We start from the raw sequence: 26,729 nt of genomic DNA, 5'->3' as shown, positions 1-26,729 counted from the left end.
ATTTGTACTGCATGATGTTTTCAGGCCATTTTTAAGGACACAAGTCTGCTTTCTACTATAAGCACTTATGAGAAAAACATAATAATCCTGAATCCCTTTTAAAATAAGGCAGAATTAAATACAAATTAAGAATTAAATATGGCAGTATGCTGTAAACACATAGGTAAGAAAAACCTATAATGGGGAGAAACCCCACAAAAATATTGATAATTCACTCATTCATTTGTCCCAACATATCAATTGAACACCTGTCACATACGAGGCACCGGGATACAAACTCATGCATCCGACACTCACAGTCACTGACACCCCAGAGCTCACACTCTGGTGGAAGTGAGAGGGACCAGTATTCAGATGAGCATGTGCATGTGGGTGACTCCTCTCCCTGACCTTCCCCCTCATTTTTCTTTTGATTACTATCAACCATTCTTATTGATGTTCCCTTTAATGATACTCATTTTAAATGACTTGCCTCACATTTTAAGGCAAATAAATTAACCATACAAACTGGTCACTATATATCAGATTAGTGTCCAATTCAAATTTCCAGAAGTAAAAGACAGAATACTCTTCTATTCATTGACTAAGTTCCATACAATGTTCTTAGAGAAGATCAGGGCAACCCTTTCTTGCATGTGCATAATGCACCTTTGCATCTGCCCTGGCAGACCCCGGCCCTGAAAAGTTAACACAATAGAACTACCATCACCAAGTCTGCACTCATTCAAAGAACAAACCAGAATAAAAACACTGACAACACAGACATGTGAACAGTAATTATAATTAGCCCTTTCTAAAAGAAAAGGTATATATAATAGTACATAACAGAGTAACAATTTAACTCTTTTTTTTCTTTGTCTTTTTACTCAGCAAAGTGTAAAGCAAAGACAATACTTTATCCCAGGTTAACATGCAACCTTAAAAAAAATTAATGTACATATTAAACATAGAAATTCACCAGTGAAATCTTATTGGTCACACCCCCCACCCCCCGCATCACACATATCTTGACATTGTTCCTTTATTTCATTATAAACAAGGTCCTATATTCCTGGTCACCTGACCCAATGCCTTACATTTTGTAGCTTAACAGTTCAGTAAGTTACGGATGGACACAAGAATGTTGTTACAAGTCTAAGGAAGTAACACATTTGCAAAGAACTGATTGCACTGCTTTACCAGTGGAGAGGCCCCTACTCCAATCTGCCAGTCCCTCCCACCCTGAGAACAAACATAAATGTCTCCCAACCACCCATGAAGCTGTCTCATCAAGAAGGCCCTGAAGCATTATCTCCCCAGGTATCTAATGTATCAGCACTGGAGAAGTATGGAAGCACCCATGGACTCTAAGATCATCACTTTTGCAATATTCCTAGAGTGTAAAATCTTCCTAGGATACAGAGAAACACAAGTTCATAAAATGATAGAGACAAGACAAATTTTCTGCCTCATCTTGCTTACAAACCTCAAATCAAAACCTTCTATCATATTAGAAATTTCAATACAACAAGCCTAAAAATTTTCAAAAGGGTTTCTAGTTTGTTGCATTAAATGTGGTTTGAATTATGTCAATATACATAGCTCATCTCGGGAAGGGAAGTTACACAGAGACTAGCTGGAACACATTTTCATCTAGTTTTACCTAGGAAAATACTGAGCAAGGAAGATTAATATCTACAAGAATCTGTCATTTAAAATGAATATAATTAGTAAAATGTATTTTAAGCACAAATCAAATTAGTATATTTTTATCTCTAGCAACCAAAAAAAGCCCTCACCAGATATAATTACAGCTTCCTCCTCAATGTGTTATCTGAACATTAACCCAGAAAATATGTTTAAAAGTGCTTTGCAGGTATCATCTCATCTCAAGGAACTATACAGGGACATATGTAAGAAAAGACTATTTGAATCTAAAGAAATAGTTTCAAGCAAAAATAGTTAGAGGAATTCTGTATATCATCAATGTGAGAAGTTCTGGGGAACAGTATACATTATAATAATTTAAAATCACATACACATTGCATTTTTCCATGCAGGATGATTTAAAATATGAACATAATGTAACTGTAAATCACTGAAAATACCTCAAGTCCTTGCCCCTAGAGTTTATAGTCATACTCTATGATTAGAAAAAAAAAAAGAAACAATATAAAAAAAACATAAAAGGGCTCTAACAGATATTTTGGTTTCTAGGTAGATTCTAAAGAAAGAGGAAGGGTTCTGGCATGCAACCACACAATGGCTCACAATCTAAATGACACGAATCACTCAAACCTGCTAACCACTAAATTATGAGAATTAAGAGGCTTTTCTTACATGAGCAACAAATTTTTACTAAGGTTTTACAACACACAGTATAATTTTCTGTGTGTTAACACTACTTTTAAAAACAGAAACAAGAGTCCAGTTTTCTAGTCCCTGCATTAACTAACATCATGGTCACAGAATATTTGTATTAGGAAAGAAAGTGGTTTCACTCATGTGTCTTTAAACTGGTTTGTTGAGAGTTATGATGAGTATTTTCAATTTCAAGGCCTTTTACTCAAATAAAGCACAAACTGGAAGTTAGAAACTCACAGGGCTGTGTCATCCGTAAGACAAGCACATATAATAAATACCATAGAAAACACATATCATTTATTAGAGGACTTACAAATCAACACAAATCAATTTTAGGCACTTCTTGAGTACAGACCATGGGAATTTTCTACCAAGGAACTATCTCGCAGGCAAGACCATAAAGACTGAAGGTTTAGTTTTTAGAATACACAGGGCTAGGCGATTTATAAGAAATGTTGCATAATTAACCCAATTGCATCCTGGTACAATTTCTTTACAATTCCACACACAATTTTCGGATTTAATAGGAGTAGTTACTTTTTAGCATCCGAAGTTTTTAAATCGTCTGTCTTTCCTTTGCTCCACCAGTATGATCTTAAAGTTACCATACATTCCTTGAGGGAGCAAAATATTGAAGCTTTACTTATGTGTACGTGGAACTTAAGAGAAGTATTTTCTGTATTATGTCTGCATCTACACAGTCAACATAAGATAGCTGATGATTTTCATCATTTATTTATCTTTTTTCTTGAAATAAACAAAGGGAAAAAATGGAATGTGGTCCATGGATTTAAGGGGGTAAAGATGTTTTCAGGTGAAGTACTATGTATTAATGTGGTCTGACACCTTTTTCCAACTGAGATCACTTGTACTAGTACTCTCTAAAACGTAACCAAGTTTTGGAAGTTGGGAAATGGGAAGATAATACTCATATAAGGTAATCCTTTCCATATCTAACTTTTTAACTCAAAGAGCTGGCAGAGTCTAGATAGTTTTCTTATCTTTCTGAATCTACTTTTCAGCATGCAAAGCTAAAATTAAGAGGCATTAGAATGTTAAATACAGTACAATTTAATAAACTCAACGGCATTTGTATGCTGTATACACAGCAAGCCAGCCCTGATGCACTCAACAACTCTGACAGTACTTTCTAATGAGCAAAGGACCAATCAATGAATCAAGCCAGCGCTGGGAGGACAACAAAGAGCTAGAGGGCCTACTTAAAAACCAGTGGTTTGGGAAGCAGTAGTAGATACAGGTAAAGTTTAGCATCCCTCCAGTACAGAGATAACTTGGTTGGCGAATAAAGGTACAGCTGAAGGATGGCTGAGCTATGGGAAAGCTGATCCTGAGGCAAGAAGTTCCAGATTATACTTAGACAGTGGGAGGGATCAAAGTTAAGTCATACAAAAAAATTTTGTCTCTATCCAACCCTGAAAGATGGACTGATGCCAAGATACAACTGGGCAACTAACTGAGAGATGATGACCCCCAAGCCCACAGACAATCTGGGACGTGCTGCTATACCCTATATGCAAAGTAGAACACACTACAGATATATTCCCAAAAATGCCTGCAGAGAAAATTGTCTACAGTGTTTCTATTTACACTAATATAAACAGATTTTGAGGTTGTCTGTACTGCATGTGATTGCTGTAGTCACAACAGTAAATGTAAAGTGCCTGTAAGTGGGGATAACAGAATCCCATTTTTAGGCATCTTAATTCTATACACTCAGACAAAAAAGAACAGAACATTTCAGGGACCACCTGACTTTCCTCAAGCCCCCTGCCCTTCTCTGTGATCTCAGTGCAGCCACCTACCAGGCACTTCTTAAAGCCAGAAAACAGAAACTCTCCTGCCTCATGCCACACTTCTGAAACCCACTTTAACTACTTGCATTAAAAATGCCAGTCAGCAGTGCTAAAGCTCTTTTTTATTCTTAAGGCAAAATGTCATCATCCTCTACCGACGACCCCCTCTACCCGAAGTACCTGCCTTCATTGTATTCTTTGCCCATCTTCAGAGTCAGAGAAAATAGAAAGAACTGAAAATTTCAAACAAGAATCCTCAACATACTGGGTAAGATATATTTTATAAATGTTATCATGATAAAATTCAACATATTTAAATGCTTATAGCATATGGTTAGTTTTACCAAGATATCAAGAGAAGTCATACAACTTTCAAAATTAGTAGCAAACACGAGATATTTAAATCCAGCCACATGTACAGAGATATGAAACTTTGTTCTTTTCAAAGTTAAGCCTGACCCAAAATAAGATCTTTTGTTTACATCCAAAAGTAGCATATTAAAAATCCAAAAGTATTGCCCTTTGCTTAAGTCCACTTAAGCTAGATATAAATGGCCAGTATGACTATTCATGAGGTTCTCCATCTTATTTGGAAGTGTTAAAATGATTTTGATGCATCTTCATACATGAATTTAAATTATTTTCCCGATTGTAATTTTGGTTTTATGCACAAGTATACAGGTAACACATTTCCAATGCTTAACCTAGAATGAAATATAGCAAAAACAACATCATGCTTTGCAAGTGTGGTATAAGATTTCATGCCTTCTCATGATGCTATGTCAATAATCTACTACACTGAATCAACGGCAACAATGTGGTGCACGCTTTAAACACCAATCCGAATTAACTTTAGCCAACACACTGATGACCAGGGAATGTGCTGGTGTACAGTTGACTGAAGTGGCAGCAACTCAAGAGACTGAACTGAGATTATTCAAATTAAAAAAATAAAAAGTATAAAAGGTGTGGATTTGCTGGGCTACTGTACAGACTATTTTTCTCTGATGAAACTGCAATACCTACAACATACATTTCGGTTTTTAAGGGATTTTTTAATATATAATAATTCCTTATAGTGATTTGAAAAAAGTATGAGACTAATGAACAAGTAAAGCTTAGTAATTAAGGATTTACTTTTATAAAAGTTGACAAAAAATAAAACGTTATACTTGCATTTTGAACATTATACCATAACACAAAACATCCACTGTTAAACACTGATCTCCTATGTCCAACTTAGCCTTAGATATTGAGTATTTTAATTTTATCGAAAGGAACTTTCAAAGTTTTGTCAATGCTTATAGTATATACCTCATTATTTATTCCTCATTAAAATCTTCATGAAATCTCTAGACTGGTATTACAATAAAAGTAATTATTTTTTTCCTGAATATTCTAAAACATACCAGTTTGGGCTACTGTTCAGATTTTCAAGGAATGAGTACCCAAGAATATGTTTTAATACATTTAGTTAGGTAAGTTTGTTTACAGTCACAACACAAATACCTTTGACTTTCAGATATTGAAAAAATATATAGCTTACATGAACATAAAGATATTTTTGGCCAAGTTAAGTCTTAGGAAAAATAATGCATTATGTTGATCAATTTTTAAACCAAATTCGTAAAAGCATTAAAAATTTGTATTTTATAATTATCAAACAATACATTCATGTTGTATTAGAAGATAAAAAAAACAAATGAAAAATCTCAAAGTATTTCAAGAGTTAAGCTATAAACACTTTTCAAATTAATGTTATCTTTGTTGTTTGGAAAATATGCTTCACTTTTCATTTCAAATTCACTTTAAATGCCTGACATATAATTTAGAAGAATCTAGCTAAATTATTTAATTATATTTATAAGGTGACACTTCTCTGGGTAGACATTTCACACAACAGTTTTCAATTAACACTGAAAAAAAATCACTTGGTAGTTGTAATCACAATGAATGGCTGATTAATGGACTAACAATTTACTCAGTAATTTAGATGGCATAAGGTCTAATAAAGGGAACAATATAACTGCTCAATGTGCAACTGTCCCATTGGTAACACTAAGCCAAAAAGTTGACAGATACAGCACTCACCGAGTCACACATTTCCATGTATGCAATTTGATCAACAAGAAAAAAATAGGTACACAATGTCAAACATTTTTTCTTTTTTTAAAACAGCAGCTCAATGATTTTTGGGGGGTTGGTCAGTACAAGACACAGTACATAGGGAAAAAGTACAGATTGGCACTTAAACCAATGCCAGTACTCATCTCATTGTTATAATTAAGAATATTATTAATTTTTGTTATTCACTTTTCCTTAGAACATAAATCAAAACCATTAACTTGAAGTTGAGGTATATATACAATACGGACACAAGATTATGCAAAAATACTTTTCATAAGTAATATTACATTTTAAAATATTGGAAACTGAGTATCTGTGCTGATTTGTACTTTGACTTAATCGAACAAGAAGAGAACAACATTCAACGAAGAAGGGTTATACTGATAATAAAGCTGGTAAAGTTAAAAATGTCTTCCTCTCCCTTCCTACTTACCACAGGCTACACATGTCCTGAGAGGATTCATTGTGAGAAAAATGTCAATCACAGCTTTAAGATTTTGCTTTGGAAGAAACTAATGAGAAAGCAATTGGAAGGTGAGACTTCATCTTCATTTTCAAATAAGTGGTCTTAATTTTTCTTCTTATAGAAAAAGTTTAAATCAGTTTGCTATAAATATATCTGAACCATTAATTTTTGCAGCTTTCAGGTAAAGTCCAGCACTTCGTTTATACAAAGTCTATGAGAAGAGGTCAGCAGAGATCATCTAATCTTAAGTCGTGACATCATCCACTCAAGTCCTTGGCATAATCTATATAGAAGATAAAATAATTTGATTAAATTCTCATCTAAATAGCTATAAACAGCCAACTAAAACAAGTTACCATTTTTCATTTACCTCAACAGTGAAGAGTCAAGAATCAGCAGTATACAGTATCAGCAGTGCTGTGGTGAGGCCGCACTCTCACACACAGGGCACCTGTGCTTTTCTGTCTGCTCTGTCTCCAGTGCCTAGAACACTGCCTGACACGTAAAAGCTCAGTGATTATATAAATGCCCATGGAAAGTAATTTAGCAATACATATCAAGAGCATTTAAAATATCAATATTCTCTCTACCTCTCTTTCTACTTCTAGAAATATATCCTAAAAATACATAAGGCATAAAGACAGATTTATGTATAAGACTGTTCATGAAAGCATTTTTATTAGGAAAAAGAAGAATCTAAATGTCTAGAAATAGAGAACATTGAACAAATTATGGAATGTCTGTCTATATGGTAAAATATTAGAAACTTCCTTTCAAAGACTATTTTACAATATGATAAAATGCTTATGATCTAAATAAATAAAAATGGCAGGATATTAAATATATAGAAGAGCTATTAAAACAAAGTATATATATAACATGTCTGCTACATCTATATATTAAAAAATTTTTAAGGAAGTAAAATATCATATTGCTAACATCGGTTATTGCCGAACAATGGATAATTGAGCATAATCCAAAATATACAAAGAGATGTTTGTTGTGGTAAAGGAACATAAATGTTTAGCAAGAGGGAAATGGTTGTACATACTATGTTGCAACAAAACACACTGTTACCAAGCATTAAATATTATTTACAAGGCACTTTTACAGATAGAAGGAGTTATGAAAACTCAGATTTTTGTGTAAGTATGAGCCTAACAATACGAAATACAGAATTATTAAAAAAAAGCAGAGGTAAATAAATTATTGTTTTTGGCTCACACTGTGCTAAGCACTTAATAATATCCAGTGCTTTAACATTTCTTCACAATACTGAGATTAGAACCCTTCCCATACTAGAGGAAACCTGGGCTTATAGGGAGGTTAGCAAATGACAGAGGGAAAGTCAAAATGCCGACCAACACCAGAACCAAGAGTCTGGACCGAGGCAGCCAGACTGCAGCAGGCCACGTCTCTGCCCACACCAAACTCGTCCACTTGCCGACCACTGCGAACGGAAGCCCATGTGCACCCGAGGTTGGAAAGATACCAACAGCTACTGGTACCTCTGTCAGAAATGAAACTGCCAGAGTTCACATCCATTCTAACTAATGATATATTTTCTACACGATTTCTCAAAGTATGTGAGTTAAATATTGTATGAATCCTAGATTTGTTTTTGTTGTCAAATTCAGCATTACAGTAAGTGCTTTTGCCCAAAGTCCTTTCATAGATAATGTGTATAAACATACACATAATGATATATATGGAAATGTAAAGATATATATGGATATATAAAAAGATATATATATATGCAAATATATATATCTTGATATGTATTAAAACTATTTGACAAAGAAACATGTAACATTTTTAGTTGAACATGTGGACAACTGGTATTATCTATTTTTTTTTCTTTAAATGAACAGGTTTGGTTTTTTTGAGGTTCTAATTAAGCCCTCCAAATGTCTGTAATTAGGCAATAGTACCTTCTATTTTACTAAGATTGAACTTCATCTCCAATTTAATTATTTTTTTCTTTGTTTTTAAAAGGTACATACATAACAGATTCTAAAGAGAGATCTTAATTTTGGGGTGAGGTTCTTCTGGTGGTAGGAAAGGGTAGAAGCTTGGGACATACACACAGAAGTTAGTTGAAATGGGAGAAGTTCTCTTCCTTTCAAAACCAAGGTGGAAGGTGAATCAATCAGTTATTCAAACTGTATCTGTGCCCCAAGCTTCTGCCCTTTCCTAACACCTGAGAAAACACAAACCCAAATTTAAGAATTCTAGAATCCTTCATCTCAAATTTAATTCTTTTTTCTCTGCTTTTAAATACATACAGATATACCACATTTGGATAATAAACTTCAATGAAAACATTATTTAGCTTGCCAAGCCTTTTATCTTTTTACCGTATTTCTAACCTCCATTCCACCTCTGCTGATAGCACTCTCCATCTTTCTGGTCTTGTCCTTACACTTCACAAAGCTGACAACCACTTCCTAAAATCCTTTCATCTATGGGCATTAGACTACAGCAAAGTTCTCCTTTAGGCACCTACCTTTCTTTCCAGAACCAAGGATCCTCAAGCCACACTCTCCAATTCTAACTTTTTTTTTTAAGTGCAAAAACTCCCTCCTGACACCACCACTGGCAAAGTGTGTATATTCAAAGTAGTCTCACACATGAATCCTCTTCTGTTTCAACATCTTTTTGCATTAAGTATGAATTAAATACAATTGGTTCACACGATTCTTAGGAATATATGACATACTGTAAAGAAAACACTCACAACACAGCACAGGCTCAGCCACTGTCAGTTCCTTTCTTACAGTGAGGTCCCCACCCCCATCAAGAACTGTTTCTGACTTCTCCGGATCTCCAAGGCACTCCAACTTCTCTGAACCCCTACAGCAACTACTGTCTACATGCTCATACACTAGTTCAGTGTGTTTATGTGCATGTTGTGTGTTTTATTCTTCAAAGAACCAAATAAAAAACTCTCATTGTAAACATGGACTATGTCTTACATCTCTCCCTTATAACATTCTCTACCTGACAAACTTAAAATCTGATTTTAAGAGGTAATTCATATTTCTAAGCTAAAGACACGTTATCCACAAGGAAGACTTCTTACCCCTCGCCAGTAAGAGCACAGCATGCCTGGATATGCCACTGGTGATCTTTAATAGAAGTCAGCTTCAGACACTGGGAGATTTCTGCTACAGTCATGCATTCTTTAACATCTTGTTTATTAGCAAAAACAAGCAATCCGGCTTTCCTTAGGTCCTATAAAAGCAAATAAAACTGTAAAGGCCAGTGCATTTTTCCAGAGATTTTCCAACTTTATGAATAGAATGTTTTGATAATCTTTTAACTTAGAATTTCTCAACTACTTGATAAAAGCAACTCATAGCTCTTGTACTGATGAAAGGTAAACTTCACACTAAACACATTTTAAATAAACCAATCTATACTTTTATGGATTCACTATTTCTTCTAGTCCTATATTCATTTATAGTCCTAAGTGCAATATGTAACAGTCATGTCTTCAAATATGTAACTATCCGTTCCCGCCAACCCTAGACTAGGTATCCATGACTCCTAAGAACTACTCTTCAGCATGGCACTCATAAGTTTTTCAAAATTCCACTGTAACCTATACTTGAGCTATAGTTATCAATACCTACAGCTAGTACCTTCTGGGTGTACAGGAAATAAACTGACTCACTATATACCAGGTATGCCTTAGAGCCTTAGGGGTGGTGCCATCCTAAACCAATCCTATTCATCTTCTGAGTCCTAGCTCCTCTATCTTTGACCATGAACCATGAAGATTTATTAGATTTAAGGTCAACCTTGGGTTGACATTAAACTTATCAAATTCCCCAATTAGAGAGTAAGTTCTGCTACTTCTGTTCTTTGACTCTGAGCCAAGTTCTTTAACCTTTCTGAATTTGTTCCTCATTTCCAACATTTACTGAGTATCCAACCTGAGGAAGTTACCCACCACAGTAACCTTTTTCTAAATAAAAATATCTTTAATCCTCACAAGATTGCTATAAGGTAAGTTTTACAATCCCCATTTTATAGATGAGGAAACTAAGCCTCAGATGTAAGTAAATCATACAAGGTCATATAATAGGACTTGTTTTGAGCTAAGAGCTTCCCATTGTAACTGCTGTCCCTCATCTGCAAAGTGCTGGGACCACCACCTACCTCTTAGGGATGTTCTTTAAATAAATGAATGAAGTTATTACCTTTAAAGCACTCAGTTTAGTACCTGGCTTTTGAAGACTGTTCAACAAATATTAGTTCACTTACTGCCCTGAAAATAAGAATTACTTGTGCATAGCCCAAAATGACTAGTATATTTTATTCAGAACACAGACCAAGGTTCTTAGTTTCCTTTGACTATTCCACCCTCCCCTCTCCCAACCCTTTTTACAGTCAGGAACTTCCCTGGTAGTCTACTGAAAGTTGTAGATCTTTTACTCATAAAAATGCACAGATATATATGTAAAGACACCCTAAAGTCCATTTATAGATCATGGGCTAAGAATCCTTGATGATATACTCAGTGGATTAAACTTTCATGAAATTCTTCTCATTCATATATTAAGAGATGCTGTGGTTTTGGTGCTATGCTTGCAAGTTTTCTCAGCTGTGTTGAATGCCATCTTTCTTCTCCTTAGGGATTTTAGTGGGATAGTTTGGTTTCAATCATGTGTATGTGTTTAAAGGAGAAAAGTCTCCAGTAAGTACAAACTGACATTGGTCCACATTATTTTACTCTTGTTAAAATAGTCTCATTGACTTCATTGATCCTTTCTGATGGAAATAAACAATATACATGGTAAAAAAGACTTACATAAAATGTTTCCTATGACAATGGAGCCTCTTAGTTACAGTGCCCTCTGCAGGATGGCAGCTGTGGTACTACAGTTCATGACAGTGACCTGAATAGCATGGTCAGAAAAAAATACAGCAGCCAATTTTCAACGTGTATGCAGCAAGAGGCACACTGGTGCCTCCAGAAGTTTTAAAATGCAAAACCTATCTAGTCAGGAGAACTGGCCTCTTTTCCCTTAGGCTGACAAATAAAATAATGACAATAGACAACACAACATCTGGTGTGAATGAATCAAAATTATACCTATATATATTTTTTGTCAGATGGGCATAAAATATATTTTTGGTGTGCTACAGAATTTTAGTTAATTATTTTATGTGTGCCATGAGATGAAAAAGATTGAAAATCGCTGCTCTAGTATGTTAATTTTTAAGATTTCACACTCAATTTGTTTCACCTATAGTTCAGTTTACCTGTTCATATAAAAGGTAAAAATATGAATGGATGGCCTGCACCTAGTGTGAGTGTGGTGTATTCACCATCAAGGATACGGGCATTTTTTTCTCTTATCGTAAACAGAAATGGAACAGTATCAATAGTTGATATGTGGTGGAATCAGAGTAGATGGACTTTCCATGGATTTAATTCCTATCTTCCAGGTTTCAATATCTCTTGCTAGTGTCTGCTGAAATCTTTTATATAGGTCAGGATTGCTAATGCTGGCACGTTTAAAGAACAGTTTGACAACAGAAATACTAGGCACAAGTTGGGAAACATTAAGTTTATTCTTATTCATAAATAATCTATATTTCTTACTTTTAGTGATTGAATTATTTAAAGAAGCCTCTGGACTACAATTTGAAAAGCATAAGAAATAGTTTTTTATTGAAAGGTCTCCAATCCTCCCCACCCCCACAATGAATATAATCTTTCTAAGCCTCGTAGGCTCAAACTTTTTTATTGGTGTTTTTTATTAAAAAAAACAACAACAACAGATATTTTACCTATTTTTAACTATTTGGGAAGAGAGGAAAGAAAATAGTCCTTTACTTTTTAATTAAATAACCTCAGAACCAATTATGCATGATAATAGTAAAAAAAGAGTTATACTGGATCAAGGCCGTTCATCAATTTAACAAGAAGTCAAAGTACAAGGGGCACAGTGGTGATCTTGTGTACATCAGCCATTTTAAACCCTTTTAAGAACTTTCTGCTACATGTTACAGATTTCTGGTCTTAAGAGTTTAAAAATATATTTTAGTTTAGTCAAGAAGATGAAATATAGCACATGCAAGATATATTTACTTAGCATCTTCTATATGCCATATGTAGTTGTCGATTTGTTCCTCAAAGCTATATTTGTGAGGATAATTCCTAGAAGTTGAGTCATTCTGAATAAAATTTCATCTGTCCTTTTGTGTTTGGAATTATTTTAAAATTCATGAGCTTCAAAGTTTTGCACTTCATTTAAGATGAAGCTTTCAGTAATATTTAAAAACATTTTATAGTTTTGTATTTAATAGTACCTTTTTGAGAACCACTAGGAGTGATGATAAGAATTTTCTTGGTTATTGTGGTATGCATAAAACATCTGACTAACCCCATGTCAAAATTTGTTTTTCATTAATACATTCTTATTCTTTCATCCATTTGTTCCCCTCCAGATCTCTATTGGCTGTTCTTCATCCCTTTTTGTGACTTACTCTAGGTCCCAACTTCATTTGTAATTCCTCTCTTCTCTGGCAATCTCCTCATTCAGTTTCCTTTCACTTCCCAACTAGGCCCTACTTGTAGTACCCCTCTCCCCGATCCCCCATCAAAGAGCCTGAAAGATGAAAATGCTTAAATTCAAATCCTGGCTTTTAAAAAGCTGGTCAAGTCACATAAACCTCTGGGCCTCAGTATACTCATCCATAACATGCATTTTATTGACCTGCCCAAGTTAATGCCCTGGGCAAGTAAAATTCAGTGACTTTCTTTGAGCCCTTACTACTTTATATACTGATCCTGCTGCATACTGGCCAATTAGAGTAAGAATCAAATAGGGAGGCTACCTGTTAACAGAGTGAAAAAACATAGCTGAGACAAGTATGTGTGTCTTAGTTTTCTTTTTCTAAAATCTTCATAGAACGACATGAAATGACCCTTTGATATTAACTGAAAAACTGTTGCACTTTTGTAAAGTACAAAGGGGAAATAAAAAAATCCTTAGTTTTGTGCCTCTCTCATAGTTTGTTTCCCAAACTGTAATTGCAACCTGTTAAATGCATGCATAATGGCAAGATGTATTTTTTAACCACCCTCTCAAAGGGGTTTAAAAACCAGTCCCAAACAGGGGGAAGCACACGCTGGTGGGCATGATCACCACAGCAATACAGGAACTTCAATTTACATAAACATGTCACTAGCTTTACTTAAGTTTTGAACAGTTGCTTGAAACATACCAAAATTCTTAATGTAAATCTCAAAAGTAAATCATCAAGTCAATATTAAAATATAAAGCTTTTCTTACAAAGATATCCCAGTTTTCTTAAGCTTTATTAAAATTGTACTAAAATAAAAATGATATATATCTAAATATTCACTTTTCTATTTCCACCTATAATTGAGTTTATTCCATCTGCAATAAAAAGCATTAAAAATATAATAAATTGTCACTGTAGTAAATGTTACATAATTTGATAGTTACTAATATTGACTATATCATTCAGCGTATAAAATTTTTAAACTCTGCTACCAGGGATCTTTCTTCAGGACTAAGCAAATGTGGACAGTCAGACAAGCTTGCTTCATCCAAGAACTGTATCAGCGGGACAAAAAAGCAGCAATGTTTAAATGTCAGCCTAATAACTGAGTTACAACCAAGACTTGCCATGTGTCTTGAGACTTTAAAATCTCATTTCCAACGATAACCCTTTGTATAATTAATCTATTCAAAATGTTTTTTAAAAACCTATTTAGGTAGTTTTGCTCAGGAAAACCTCTACACCAAATTTATCTGAGATACATGAACTAACATTTGACAAATGACTCCACAATCTTTCTGCTGCTTCCAGATACAATTCCAATTTTAAAAGTGTCAAATTATAAAGCAGGCATGGCCAGCAGATAAATGCTTTTTCCTTAAAATTTTGAAATAGTATCCTCATGAGAAAGTAGAAGAAGAAATGTGATAGAAATACCCCACAAATACATGTTTTGCCAGAATCCTACTTACCTCATGCGCTAACATTTTATAGAGTTCTTCTCTAGTTACAGAAATCCTTTCTCTGTCTGTGCTGTCCACAACAACTATTACAAACTAAAATAATTACAAAAAAATCATTAGTGATTATATAATTTGACATTTGTAAAGTTTATAAAGAACTATCAATAAATCAGAACCTAGTGGCATGGCATTATTAGAAAACCAGAGATACCTACTATATAAATCACGAAGCCTACAGGTCTAATTAATTTCTACTTCAAATGTATTTTCTAAATTTTCAGAGAAAAACAGGAGAAAAGAGAATACATGCTAACATTCTGCTAAAATTTTAACCAATATATAACAAGATCATACTCATATCAGTCTAATAAAATGAGTTACAATAATGACTTGCTGTTGTCTGTGAGACTTTAAAATCTCATTTCCAATGATAATCCTCTACATTTACACTGTAAGTCAGTAAGGAAAAACATATTGTGGTCCTATATTTTCAGTTACTTCTAGATAAATATTATTTATTAATATCAATTTGAAAATCTAAAATGGCATGAGTATGGGAGTACAGTAACGTGACAGTTAATTTTAAAAAATCAACAAATTATAAGAATAAATCTATACCTAAAGTTGCCTTCTCTTCTTTATATAAATGGCACCTGCTACAGGCAAGCACAGCTTTTTCCTGCAGGGGTGAGAAGACTAGTATCCTGGCACTGAAAGTTCAATGGAAAGAGCTGTCCAGGACTGAGCTACACTGTACCCCTTCCTCAACTTCACTGAAAGGGAAACAGGAGCAGATACCCTTTATGATGGCACATGTAATAGCCAAGTTAATTCAGACTGCCTATTTTTAACATGCACTATTTGTTTTTTAGAACTAGTTTTTTGTTTCCAAATAAACCACTGTAATCTTAAGTCTTTTCTATTCTTCAGATTTCATGAATCACAAAGTAGATGAGTAAGAGAACAACTATTTTACCTCTTTTCGCACTTGATATCTTACTGATACGTGGCTTTATTACCGCAAGACTCATTCTATTCCAAGGTGTTTATATAATAAAGCTATTAATCTTCAAAGTGTTGCCATGAATTTGATACCTGCAGCATTAAATTTAGGAATGGTACCCATATCTACCTTTCTTTCTCCCAAAAACATGATCAAATACGTTATGGAGTTTTAGGGGATCAGGTCATCAGTTGTCATTAATTGTGTCTTACTGACAATATTCATCTTTGTATACATTTGGAGTTTTATTAACTTAAAATCAGCAGTATAAAACAATTGTCACAGCCTTTCAATTTACAAGGTCTATACAATGAAGGTCTGAAATGTCCTTGGTCTGAAATTTCCTCTTGGGAAATAGCATTTATAAATAAAAAAATGGTTTTATCTAAATTGCTTTGTAACCAAAAGAAAAAAATTCTTTAATGTGCAATTATGTTGCATAAAAGAAAATACATAATAAGATTTTGGTCAGGATTGAAACAACCTCTACACAAAAATAAATGGTAAAAAAGAAATGAAATTATAAACTGTGAGATAGACTTCATTATATAAACAACTACTTAAAAGAATTTCTGGGATCGATACACACTCAGATGTATCAATCACCAATTTTCCCTAGAAAGGTTCAATGAGAATGGATATACAGAGCAATGGCGCTAAAACAGGGAATCAAAGATACCACTACGATTAAACTCCATTTATATTAACACACTGATATTTGAAAAAGCTAACTGTAAGAGTTCATATCTAGAAGGTGTTTCTAAAGCATTCTTCTCGTAGAAGTTTTAGTATATTAAGAAACATTACCTCTGTGTTAGTATAGTAAGTGTTCCAGGAAGAACGAAGAGATTCTTGGCCACCAATATCCCACATCAGGAATCGTGTATTATTAATCACTATCTCTTCTACGTTGCTTCCTATTGTCGGGGATGTATGTACAACTTCATTCATAGAACTGAAGAAAAAAAAAGATTCGAGTATATTATAATTAGCAAGGAAGTTGAGTGTCTGAATATTTTTCAATTAAGGGATAAATCAGCACAACCTCTTTTTATTGGGTTGGCCAAAAAGTCCACTGCATTTTTCCTGTAAAATAAAAGACATATTTTTTATTTTCACCAATAACTTTATGATCTGGATCTTTTGAGTATGTTGGCTTTCTCCTGATTTTGGCTTCTAGTGGGTAGAGGCCAGGGGTGCTACTAAACATCTTCCAATGCATAAGACAGCCCCACAGCATTTTAACATTTGGTTAAAATGTCAATAGTACCTACAACCTTTGCAAATCAGTTTTGACACGTTCGATCGGTCACAGCACCTTCTCCATACACTGCGCAAACCTTTTTTTTTCTTTCATTTCAGTTGTGTTCTTACCTTTCTTGAAATAATAAAGCATAGTACACCAAAAATGGGGTGTGTTTTCTTCCATCTTCAATATTAAAATGGCTGCACAAAAATTTATCAATTTTGATAAGTTTTTTTGTAAATGTACACTGATATGAGAGCTGTCACAATACAATCTAAAAAAAAATTGTTTCAAATGAAGTTAAAGACAACTAAGCCCTACTACAGCAATCATACGGAAAAAAAAAAAAACTAAAAACACTTCTTGGCCAACCCAATATATGTTATACCCCCATCCCTTTTCCAGTAGCTCATAAGAGTGAGCTAAGGGGTTAAACTGAGGTGGAACTAGGTAGTGGGCTATCTGCAATACTCTATATTCACTCCAGAAAACTATATAAACACGTTTCTCTACTTTTTACAAGCAAAACAACTGAACAACATTCTCAATGTCATATAAATGTCAACTCTCTAGAAACAGTTGCTTAAATTAGGTTCCTTGTTTATGGTCAACCTGCCTTTGTTTACAAAGTAACTTAGATTCCATATAATTTTTTTATTGCTTTCATTAATCAAATATCACCCAAGCAGAAAAAGTAACTACAAACAATAAAATAAACATTTTTAAAACAGTCACTACTTACAATTGGTAAAGGATGGTGGTTTTCCCTGCATTATCCAGCCCAACAATGATGACTTTGTGCTCTGAAATAAAAAAAAAACCCACCAGTAAGTTATTAACAACATTTTTAAATATGCTATTTCATCCATTCTTTCCAGCAATTGTATAACTCAGTGAGTGGCACTTTAACCTTCTTGGAACGCCAAAGAACATCCTGGCAAGACTAGCCGAAGTGTGTCATTAGTCTCACCTTCCCTTTGCTTCTGTGGAGCAGCCTGAAATCTCTTTGAAGGGTATTCCAATGCAGAATCCAGAGATCTTGAATCTCTTCATCTCGCCTCAACACCTACAAGCCACATTCATTACCAATTTTATCCACTCCCTCTCAAGACTTGTCTCTATTTTTGAGTTTTCATGTGTTTTTACAATAAAGCACCAATGGCTGTTTTTAACAGCTTCCTAATTTTAACGTATAACATGTAGGTCACAGTGAAAACTATTGAATTAAGAAGTAATTGTGGAATGGGCTCGAAGATAAAAGTACCAACTCAATGGTGAAATGCCAGCTTATTCCCCAAAATAGAGTTAGATTACTCACACTTTTCAATATAGGCATACCTCAAAATACTGTATGTTCAGTTCCATACTACTGCAATAAAGTGAATATTACAATACAGTGAGTCAGACAAATTTTTGGTTCCCCAGGGTATATTAGTTGTATTTATACTATACAGTAGTCTCTTAAGTGTACAATAGCACTATGTCTTAAAAAACAGACAGTAAAAAATACTTTATTGCTCAAAAATACTAACCATCATCTGAGCCTTCAGAGAGCAGTAATCTTTTTGCTTGCCTTGATGTTGGTGGCTGCTGGCAGATCAGGGTGGTGGTTGCTGACAGTTGGGGTGGCTGTGGCAATTTCTTAAAGTGAGACAACAGTGAAGTCTGCCATATCAACTGACTCTTCCTTTCATGAACAATTCCTTTGCAGTATACAGTGCTGTTTGATAGCATTTTATACACAGAACTTCTTTCAAAATTAGAGTCAACCCCCTCACACCATCTCAACTTTACTGCATACATTCATATAATACTCTAAAATCTCTTGTTGTCACTTCAATATTCTTCACAGCATTTTTACCAGTAGATTCCATCTCAAGAAACCATGCTCTTTACTCATCCATAAGAGGCAACTCCTCATCCCCTTAACGTTTTATGAGATTGCAGCAATTCAGTCACACCTTTAGGCTCCACTTCTAGTTCTAGTTCTCTTCCTAGTTCTACCACAGCTGCAGTTACTTCCTCCACTGAAGTCTTGAACTCCTCAAAGTCATCCACGAGGGCTGGAATCAACTTCTTCCAAACTCCTGTAAATGTTGGTATTTTGGTCTCTTTCCATTAACCACAAATGTTCTTAATGGCATCTAGAATGGTGAATCCTTTCCTGAAGTTTTCAACTTACTTTGCCCAAATGCACCATGGAAATCACAATCTATGGCAAATATTACCTTACAAAATGTATTTATTATGTGAGACTCGAAACTTGAAACGACTCTTTGATCAGTGGGCCACAGAATGACATTTGTTAGGCAAGCATGAAAACATTAATCTCATCACACATCACCACACCTCTTGGGTGACCAGGTGCACTGTCAGTGAGCAGTAATATTTTGAAAGGAATCTTTTTTCCTAAGCAGTAGGTCTCAACAGTGGGCTTACAATATTCAGTAACCCATGTTGTTTATAGGGAAGAGGCAGAGTAGATTTAGCAAAATTATTAAGGGCTCTAGAATCTTGGAATGGTAAATGAACACCGCCTTCAACTGAAAGTCACCAGTGGCATTAACCCCCAACAAACCACCCTGTCCCTTGAAACGTTAAAGCCAGGCATTGATTTCTCCTCTCTAGCTACTGGAAATCATAGATGGCATCCTTTTTTGTTGTAAGGCTGCTTCACCAGCATTGAAAATCTGGTGTTTAGTGTAGCCATCTTCATTAGTTGACCTGCCCAGATCTTCTGGATAACTTGCTACAGCTTAGACATTAGTACTTGCTGCTTCACCTTGAACTATTACATTATGGAAACAGCTTTTCCTTAAACCTCATGAACTAACCTCTGCTAGTGTCAAACTGTTCTTCTACAGCTTCCCCACCTCTTAGCCTTCATATGGAATTCAATGGAGTTAGGGCTTTGCTCTGGCTTCAGGGAATGTTGTGGGTACTTGAACTATCCAGACCACTAAAACTTTCTCCCTATCAGCAATAAGGCTATTTCACTTTCTTTTATTTTAAATTCATGTATTTATTTTTAGAGAGAAGAGGCTGAGAGGGAGCGAGACATCAACATGTGGTTGCCTCTCAAATGCCCCCAAACTAGAGACCTGGCCCACAAACCCAGGCATGTGTCTTGACTGGGAATTGAACCGGTGACCTTTTGGTTCGCAGGCTGGTGCTCAATCCACAGAGCCATACCAGCCAGGACCTGTTTCATGTTTTTTATTCATGTGTTCACTGGAGTAACACTTTTAATTTCTTTTAAGAACTCTCCATTTGTATTCACAATTTGGCTAACCGGTGCACAAGGCCTAGCTTTTGGCTCATCTCAGCTTTCAACATGTCTTCCTTGAGAGGCTTAATCATTTCTAGCTTTTAATTTAAACTGAAAGACACGAAACTCTTCCTTTTGCTTGAATATTAGAGGCCATTGTAAGGTTATTAATTGGCCTAATTTCAATATTATTGTGTCAGGGATAAGGGAGGTCGGAGCAGAGAGACAGAGATGAGGTAATAGTCCGTAGGTGAAGCAGTCAGAACATAGACAACATTTATTGAGTTCGCTGTCTTATATGAATGGGCACTGTTCATTGTGCCCCAAAATAATTACAATAGTAACCCAAAGATCACTGATCATAGATCACCATAACAAATTTAATAAAAAATGTTGAAATACTGTGAGAATCACCAAAATGTGACACAGAGACAAAAAGTGAGAAAATGCTGTTGGAAAAATGGCACCAACAGCTCAACACAAGGTTATCACCACAAGCCTTTAATCTGTGAAAAACAGCTATGTGCAAAGAACAATAAAATGAGGTATGCCTAAATCACCTTTAAAAAAAAACAACAACTTACCAGAGGGCATTTTTTCATTGCTTTCAGAGAGAAAGGAAGAAATGGGAAGGGATGGAGAGAGAGACAGACACACACACATCAATTGGTTGCCTTCCCCTACATGCCCCAACTGGGGATTAAACCTACAACCTAGGCATGTGCCCTGACTGGGAATCACACCCTTGACCTATGGTCTATGGGACAATGCTCCAACCACCTGAGCCATCCCAGCCAGGGCTAAATCAACTTTTTTTTTACTTGTCTTTAGGCTTTTTCACCATCCCAGCCTATTCTAATTACCAAGATGGAACAGCATTTTATGCAAAACATAAATTTGTAGCCCCAAAGTATTATAATGTACTTTAAAACAAATACTCTACAGAACCTAAAATACAATATGCATATTAAGAGATGTTATTATGAGCAAATGCAATAAATTTTTTGGCTATTCCAATTCTTTGATGCACATGATTTATCACAAGTTTACTGCTTAGTATGATTTTTCTTTTAGACTAACTGTGCCATAGCATTCTTACAGATAAGCCAACTCTACGCTGTTACAATCCTTGGATGGAATTTAGAGTTGCCATTTTGGCTTTAGTTTCCTAATCAGTACTTTACTGTTTGGTCATGAAAATGCTTCCAGTTTCACTTATTTCCTTTTCATACACCCAGGCAGACTACAGTTCCATTTGTTGCTAGTTTCTAAGGGTCAGTATACATCTTTCCAACTACCAGTCAGTGAATTTAGCAAAACAAACAAATGAAAATCATGTCATGCTGGAGGCACAAATACTAAGGCAAGTAAGTTGAGAGTCATCCTGATTCTTCATTCTCACCTCTTATCCAAACTATGACTAAGCCCTGTTGATTCTCACATACAGCAAAAAGTCCACTTTTGTCACATTCACTATAGTTCTCTCAGGCCATTGCAGAGTCTGGAATACAGCCATGTGCCTCGCACGGTGTGAATGAATAAATAAATCCAGAAAATTTAAAGATTGGAAGGCATATAACTGATGAAGTCACTAGGTACAGGGTCTGGCAGAAGTAACGCCATTGAGTGTGGCTGGCAGGGTACACGGATGTCTCGTATGAGATGGACAGCAATTTGAACATTTCACCTAAAATGTCATGGTGCGCTTGAGTGTGATATTGTTACAGAATTACATGCTTATGATTTGGTAATAAAAAATTTTTATGTAATAAAAACAGGCATTATTTGTGCCAGACCGTGTATTAAATATTCCATTTTCAAATCTCAAAGTATCACTTAAAAAAAAAAACCCCAAAGTTTGAAGATAAACTTGCTATTTATAGGAAAGGTAGTGAAGATTCAGGGAAAAAACCCAACACATCTTTTGTATTTAGAAGTTGCTGAATGAAAAGCAATTATACATGGCAAGATGAGAAAACAGAACCCACACAATTTGAATTTGCAAAGTTTAAGGTAAAGAAAATAACTATTACAGGGGTTGGAGTATTGAAGGATTGGCTAATAAGAGATAACTCTGAAGATTACAGGAATGTCAAATCCATGGAGCACTAACTACCCCCGAGGGCTGACACAGAGCTTCCTCCAACCCCCCAGGACTGAGATGCAGACTTTGCTGGAGGGCCGGGCTACGGCTCTCTGAATGTCAGAGAAGCAGCTGTGCGGACTTGCCAGTGTATTTTATGTATTTTGCCGGAGGGTCTCCATCCTGAAATCAACTGAAGTGGGTCCTATGGGAAGCTGCTGGCTGCTGCTAACCATTATGCAGTGCAAGAACCAGCCTCTGAAGCAGGGGTTCACAGTGCAACAGCAGGGCAAATCCTGCTGAGGGCACACTTAAACCAGGAAGAAAAACCCACTCCTCCTGCAGAGTCCCTCCAATGCTGTCCGACAAAGCCCAATGTTCTGTCAGCTGGCAAAAGACAAGGACTTGAAGGACCCAGCTCCATAACCAAAGCATGCACAAAGAGTGAATTTGGAGCTACAATGTCTAATAACTAGCACAGTCCACCCCTTTGGCCACTCAGTTTCTATATGCACTGTTCTATACATTTGAACTCCTATACAATAAAAAGAAATAAATTAAAAAAGAAAAAAGAAAAAAAAGAAGAGGTGGCTTTCCAGCACCAGGCTCTGGAAGCACAAGCAGTTTCTCCAGAACTCATTTACTACTTACCTCTCCTCTAAGAACCAATCAGAAAATGATACAAGGTTATCAATGGGAACAATTTCCCAACTTCTTTCATAGTTCATGTTAGTGCCAGAAAGTTCTTCCTTTATCTAACATGAACCTTTCTTAAACAAAGAAAATCTGTTGGATTTTGTTGTGTTTGGAGAGCAATAATTCAGGCACTAGACGTAAAATCCCAAGTCTATCACTTTTCATTGTAGTGCCTTAAGCAAACAAGTTACCTAATGTTTCTTGGCCCTTATAAAATGGTGAGAGTACCTACCTCAGTAGGCTTGTTGTACAGAGTAAATCAGTTAAGACTAAATCAACTAATCTGCGTTTGGTATTTACAGCCTAATCTTGCATAAATCAGTAAACGTTAACTGCCATTATTTTATCGAAAGATGGAGCTAGCTTATTTTCCATCTCCCCAAACAAGAATGAATGCTCCACAAAGGCAGGAGGTTTTTCCTGTTTTGTTCCCTGCTTTTGTCCACCACCTCCTGACACAAAAGAGGTGCTCAAAAATACTTACTTAATAAACAAATCAACCATGGATCACATGCCCTTCTATTCTAAAATACAGTCCTAAAAATTTATAGTTTAGTAACTCTAAAATGGTTACCAGGGTGGTTGGGGAAGAAAAAAAAATGATACCAATCTCTTCTTGAAGAAAGTATCAGCAACATATTTCTTCAGTGTTTTAACTTGCCTAGGTCTGACATTTACAAGTTGCATGGCTCAGGAAAATCACTCCACTGGAACCTCAGTTTCCTCTTTTTAGTGGAAAAGAGTAACTCCTTCAAAGGACTGTTGAAGCTTTTCTATTTAAAGTGATGCATACAACAGCATCTATAACAAAGCTTGTACTCTATTTTATTTAAATAGGTATTATCTACATGCAAACTCTGGTTTCTCAAGTGTGGGCAGTGCACAATTAACTTTCACTGTGCATTCAACCTATCTACGTTTAAAATGAGAAAGATGTTCTAAAGAGGTTTCAGAAAAAAGAACTATGGTACAGATTGTTTCACCAGCATGGCAAATTCTGTAATCCCCCAAATCTTCCTTCCAAGAGTTCATGTGAAAAGAATATAGGATTGTGTTCTGTATCTTCTGAAGGTAAAATAAAGCATCATATGTTCATATATTCAGTTTAACAGAGAACCAAAAAGACCAACAAGCATCTGACATTAGATTTAATAGTATTTTGAAAAGGGACCCTACTGATAACACAGCCACAAAGAGAAATAGTTTATTCACATTTTTACAATATTGACATCTAAATGTCTAAAACTTAACTTCATTAATTCCTCTTACTATTAATTTCCCAGCACTGAAATAAATGTCCAGACAAAAATTACTGCAAAATACAGGTAATAAGGACACTGTGTTAGTAGATTTTTGGTGCAACAGTACACACATCCATATTTTTTTTTACTATTGGCAAGTAGCTGTTGGCAAAGCTCTAATTCATTCTTAAGTTACAAAGACAAATAATTTTATCATTGACTCAAATTAGAAAGTGGAGATATCTAATTTGCTGCAGTACTAGAGTCAATTGACAAGCAAACTCTAAATTTCATAGCAGAGTTGAAACTAGCTTCATTTTTAAAGTAATGGATGTTAAAACTAGGATAGATCTTATCTACTATGAGCACCACCATTTTATGGCAATGTAAGTTTCAATACTTGACACATAGAGATCAAGTTTTCAAGATGTGTAGGCTCCAAGGTCAGAGTCAAATCCCTGGTGTTCTAGGTGAGAACGCCTAGACCCGGAGAGGTTAAGTGACCGGCTGGCTCCTACTCCATCTCTCCCAACAGAAACAGCTAGCTGGATACAGTGCAGATTAGAACCAGTTTTCTCTACTCTATGAAAAATCTCCACATTAGAAGAATAACTGGAAATATTATTCTTCCATTGAGTATCATGTGATCTGCACTATCATCTTTATTTTTGAAACAGAAACACGAGTGATCACAAGTTCAAGTTCTGCTACCTTCCTGTCACCGTCTTATACAGGCGACGCTGAATCATGAAGGAGGAGGTGGGGTCAGTAGTTGTACATAACAAATGCCACCGTTAAGTATTGGAAAACTTTGGGATGTGACACCACTACCAGCTTACACAAGAGAAAAACGCAAACTAAGCTACTGGCAGCAGGAATAGTGAATCACTCAACTTGAGTTAAGAAACAAAGTACACCACTAACTATATTGTATCTTAATGATCATGGAGGCTTTTCATTAAAATTGTATCCTTCCCCTAGTTTTATACACTCATTTTGTAACAAATTTTAATACACCTAATATGCATTTCAAGAAGATATTTGAGTTTAGATAAATTTAAGCATCCCTATACAGTAATACACTCTATACTTGTAGAGTATAATTTGCTGGTTACCCACGGTTAACAAATGTTTCACATGGTATAGTTTTCAAATGCTTTATGTGAAACACTTAACCCAACCGAAACAAAAAAACCCCACTCTACTTAAATATGCGACACAAGTAGGAAAATGACCTCAAGCTTAACCTTAAACACAGATAGATATAAATACGGCAATGAGGTCCATCACAATCCAGGATGCAGAAGTGTTCCCAAAGGCGGGGGGGGGGGGGGGGGGGGGGGGAAGGGGCGTGGAGAGGGTGGTAGAGGTGCAGGGAAAGTTCCTAAGCCTGAGGTGTATTGGCGAGTGAAGAGCGATTCCTTGTGTTTTCCGCATTCTGCCACCCTCGGTCGCTCAGTGGTGCGGCGGGGTAATAACCTTCCTCCCAGAGCACCCCAGCATATCTTCATGGAGTGCAAACCCAATTGCCGAAGGAAGAGGGACTAAAAGGCCAGGCTGTGCCACTCAGGGACTTCAGACACGAAATTTTTGCCACCCCCCATCGAAATCGGAGCAATGGGTGTATTCGAGGAAAGGATTTCTTGGGAAGGTCCCCTAACACAAAGGGCTGCGAGTCGGGAACCATTCCCAAGCTGAGAGTGGGATTGAACAACCCAGGCCCGCACCCTAGCTGCCAGCACCCAACGCTGAGACCGCGCGCGACCGCGCCGCCCACGCTCCGGAAGTATTTGGAGACCCCGACTCACCCGGCCAAAGGTGACCCTCTCCCCCACCCTACGCCCTCGGCCCGAGCCCCTCACCCTGGTGATTGAACAGTCTCCATATCCTGGTGAAGAGAATTCCCATTCTCGGGCAGCGGACCCCCCTCCAGCCACCCGGTCGCCTAGCCTCCCCCGGCTTAGGCTGACGGGGAGGAGAGAGACGCGCCGCAGCCTTCGCCTCCGCTGCCGCTGCTCCCAAGCTGGCCGCCGGCGCGCTTCCTAGGAACCGAAGGGAGGCCGAACCCCAGGCCGCCCGGCCGCGCGCAAGGCCCCGCCGCTGCCGCCGCGGCACCCGCCTGGCTCGCGGACATCGCCGCCGCCTTGTCTGCGGCAAGCCTCGCAGGCCACCGTCCTCCCCCAGCTCCTCTTGGGCGGCTGCGGTGTCGGCGACCACGCGGGCGGGGAAGGAGAGTGGGGACGGGTGGGACGGGAAGGCGCAGGCGCAGGCGCGCGGTCGGAGGGGCGGGGCCTGGGAAAGGGCGCTCAGCAGGCCATCGCTTAACTAGACTCTGTAGGCGGAGGAACTGAGCCCTAGGTTTCTGGCAATGTGGGCTGCAGGTTCGGTGCAGATGGTCTCCACTGCGTGGGATGGCTTTTCCACTCGCCACTCCTA

General features: G+C 36.6%; 1 protein-coding gene across 1 annotated transcript; it reads right to left on the bottom strand.

Moving 5' to 3' along the window:
* Positions 1–1,450: 1,450 nt before the first annotated feature.
* On the bottom strand, positions 1,451–26,506 carry ARL5A (ADP ribosylation factor like GTPase 5A). Its single transcript, XM_036023481.1, is given in 10 exon segments — positions 1,451–7,033; positions 9,833–9,984; positions 14,766–14,849; positions 16,567–16,714; positions 17,748–17,808; positions 18,538–18,785; positions 18,787–18,824; positions 18,826–18,927; positions 18,929–19,092; positions 26,156–26,506. Coding segments are annotated over 10 exon segments (1,092 nt in total). The 5' UTR covers positions 26,202–26,506; the 3' UTR covers positions 1,451–6,984.
* Positions 26,507–26,729: the final 223 nt, after the last annotated feature.

The sequence above is a fragment of the Phyllostomus discolor genome, chromosome 4 (assembly GCF_004126475.2).
Source record: "Phyllostomus discolor isolate MPI-MPIP mPhyDis1 chromosome 4, mPhyDis1.pri.v3, whole genome shotgun sequence".
In the NCBI taxonomy this organism is placed as follows: Eukaryota; Metazoa; Chordata; class Mammalia; order Chiroptera; family Phyllostomidae; genus Phyllostomus; species Phyllostomus discolor.
Note: the sequence above shows the minus strand (reverse complement) of the source record. Positions and strands in the feature narration are given on the sequence as shown.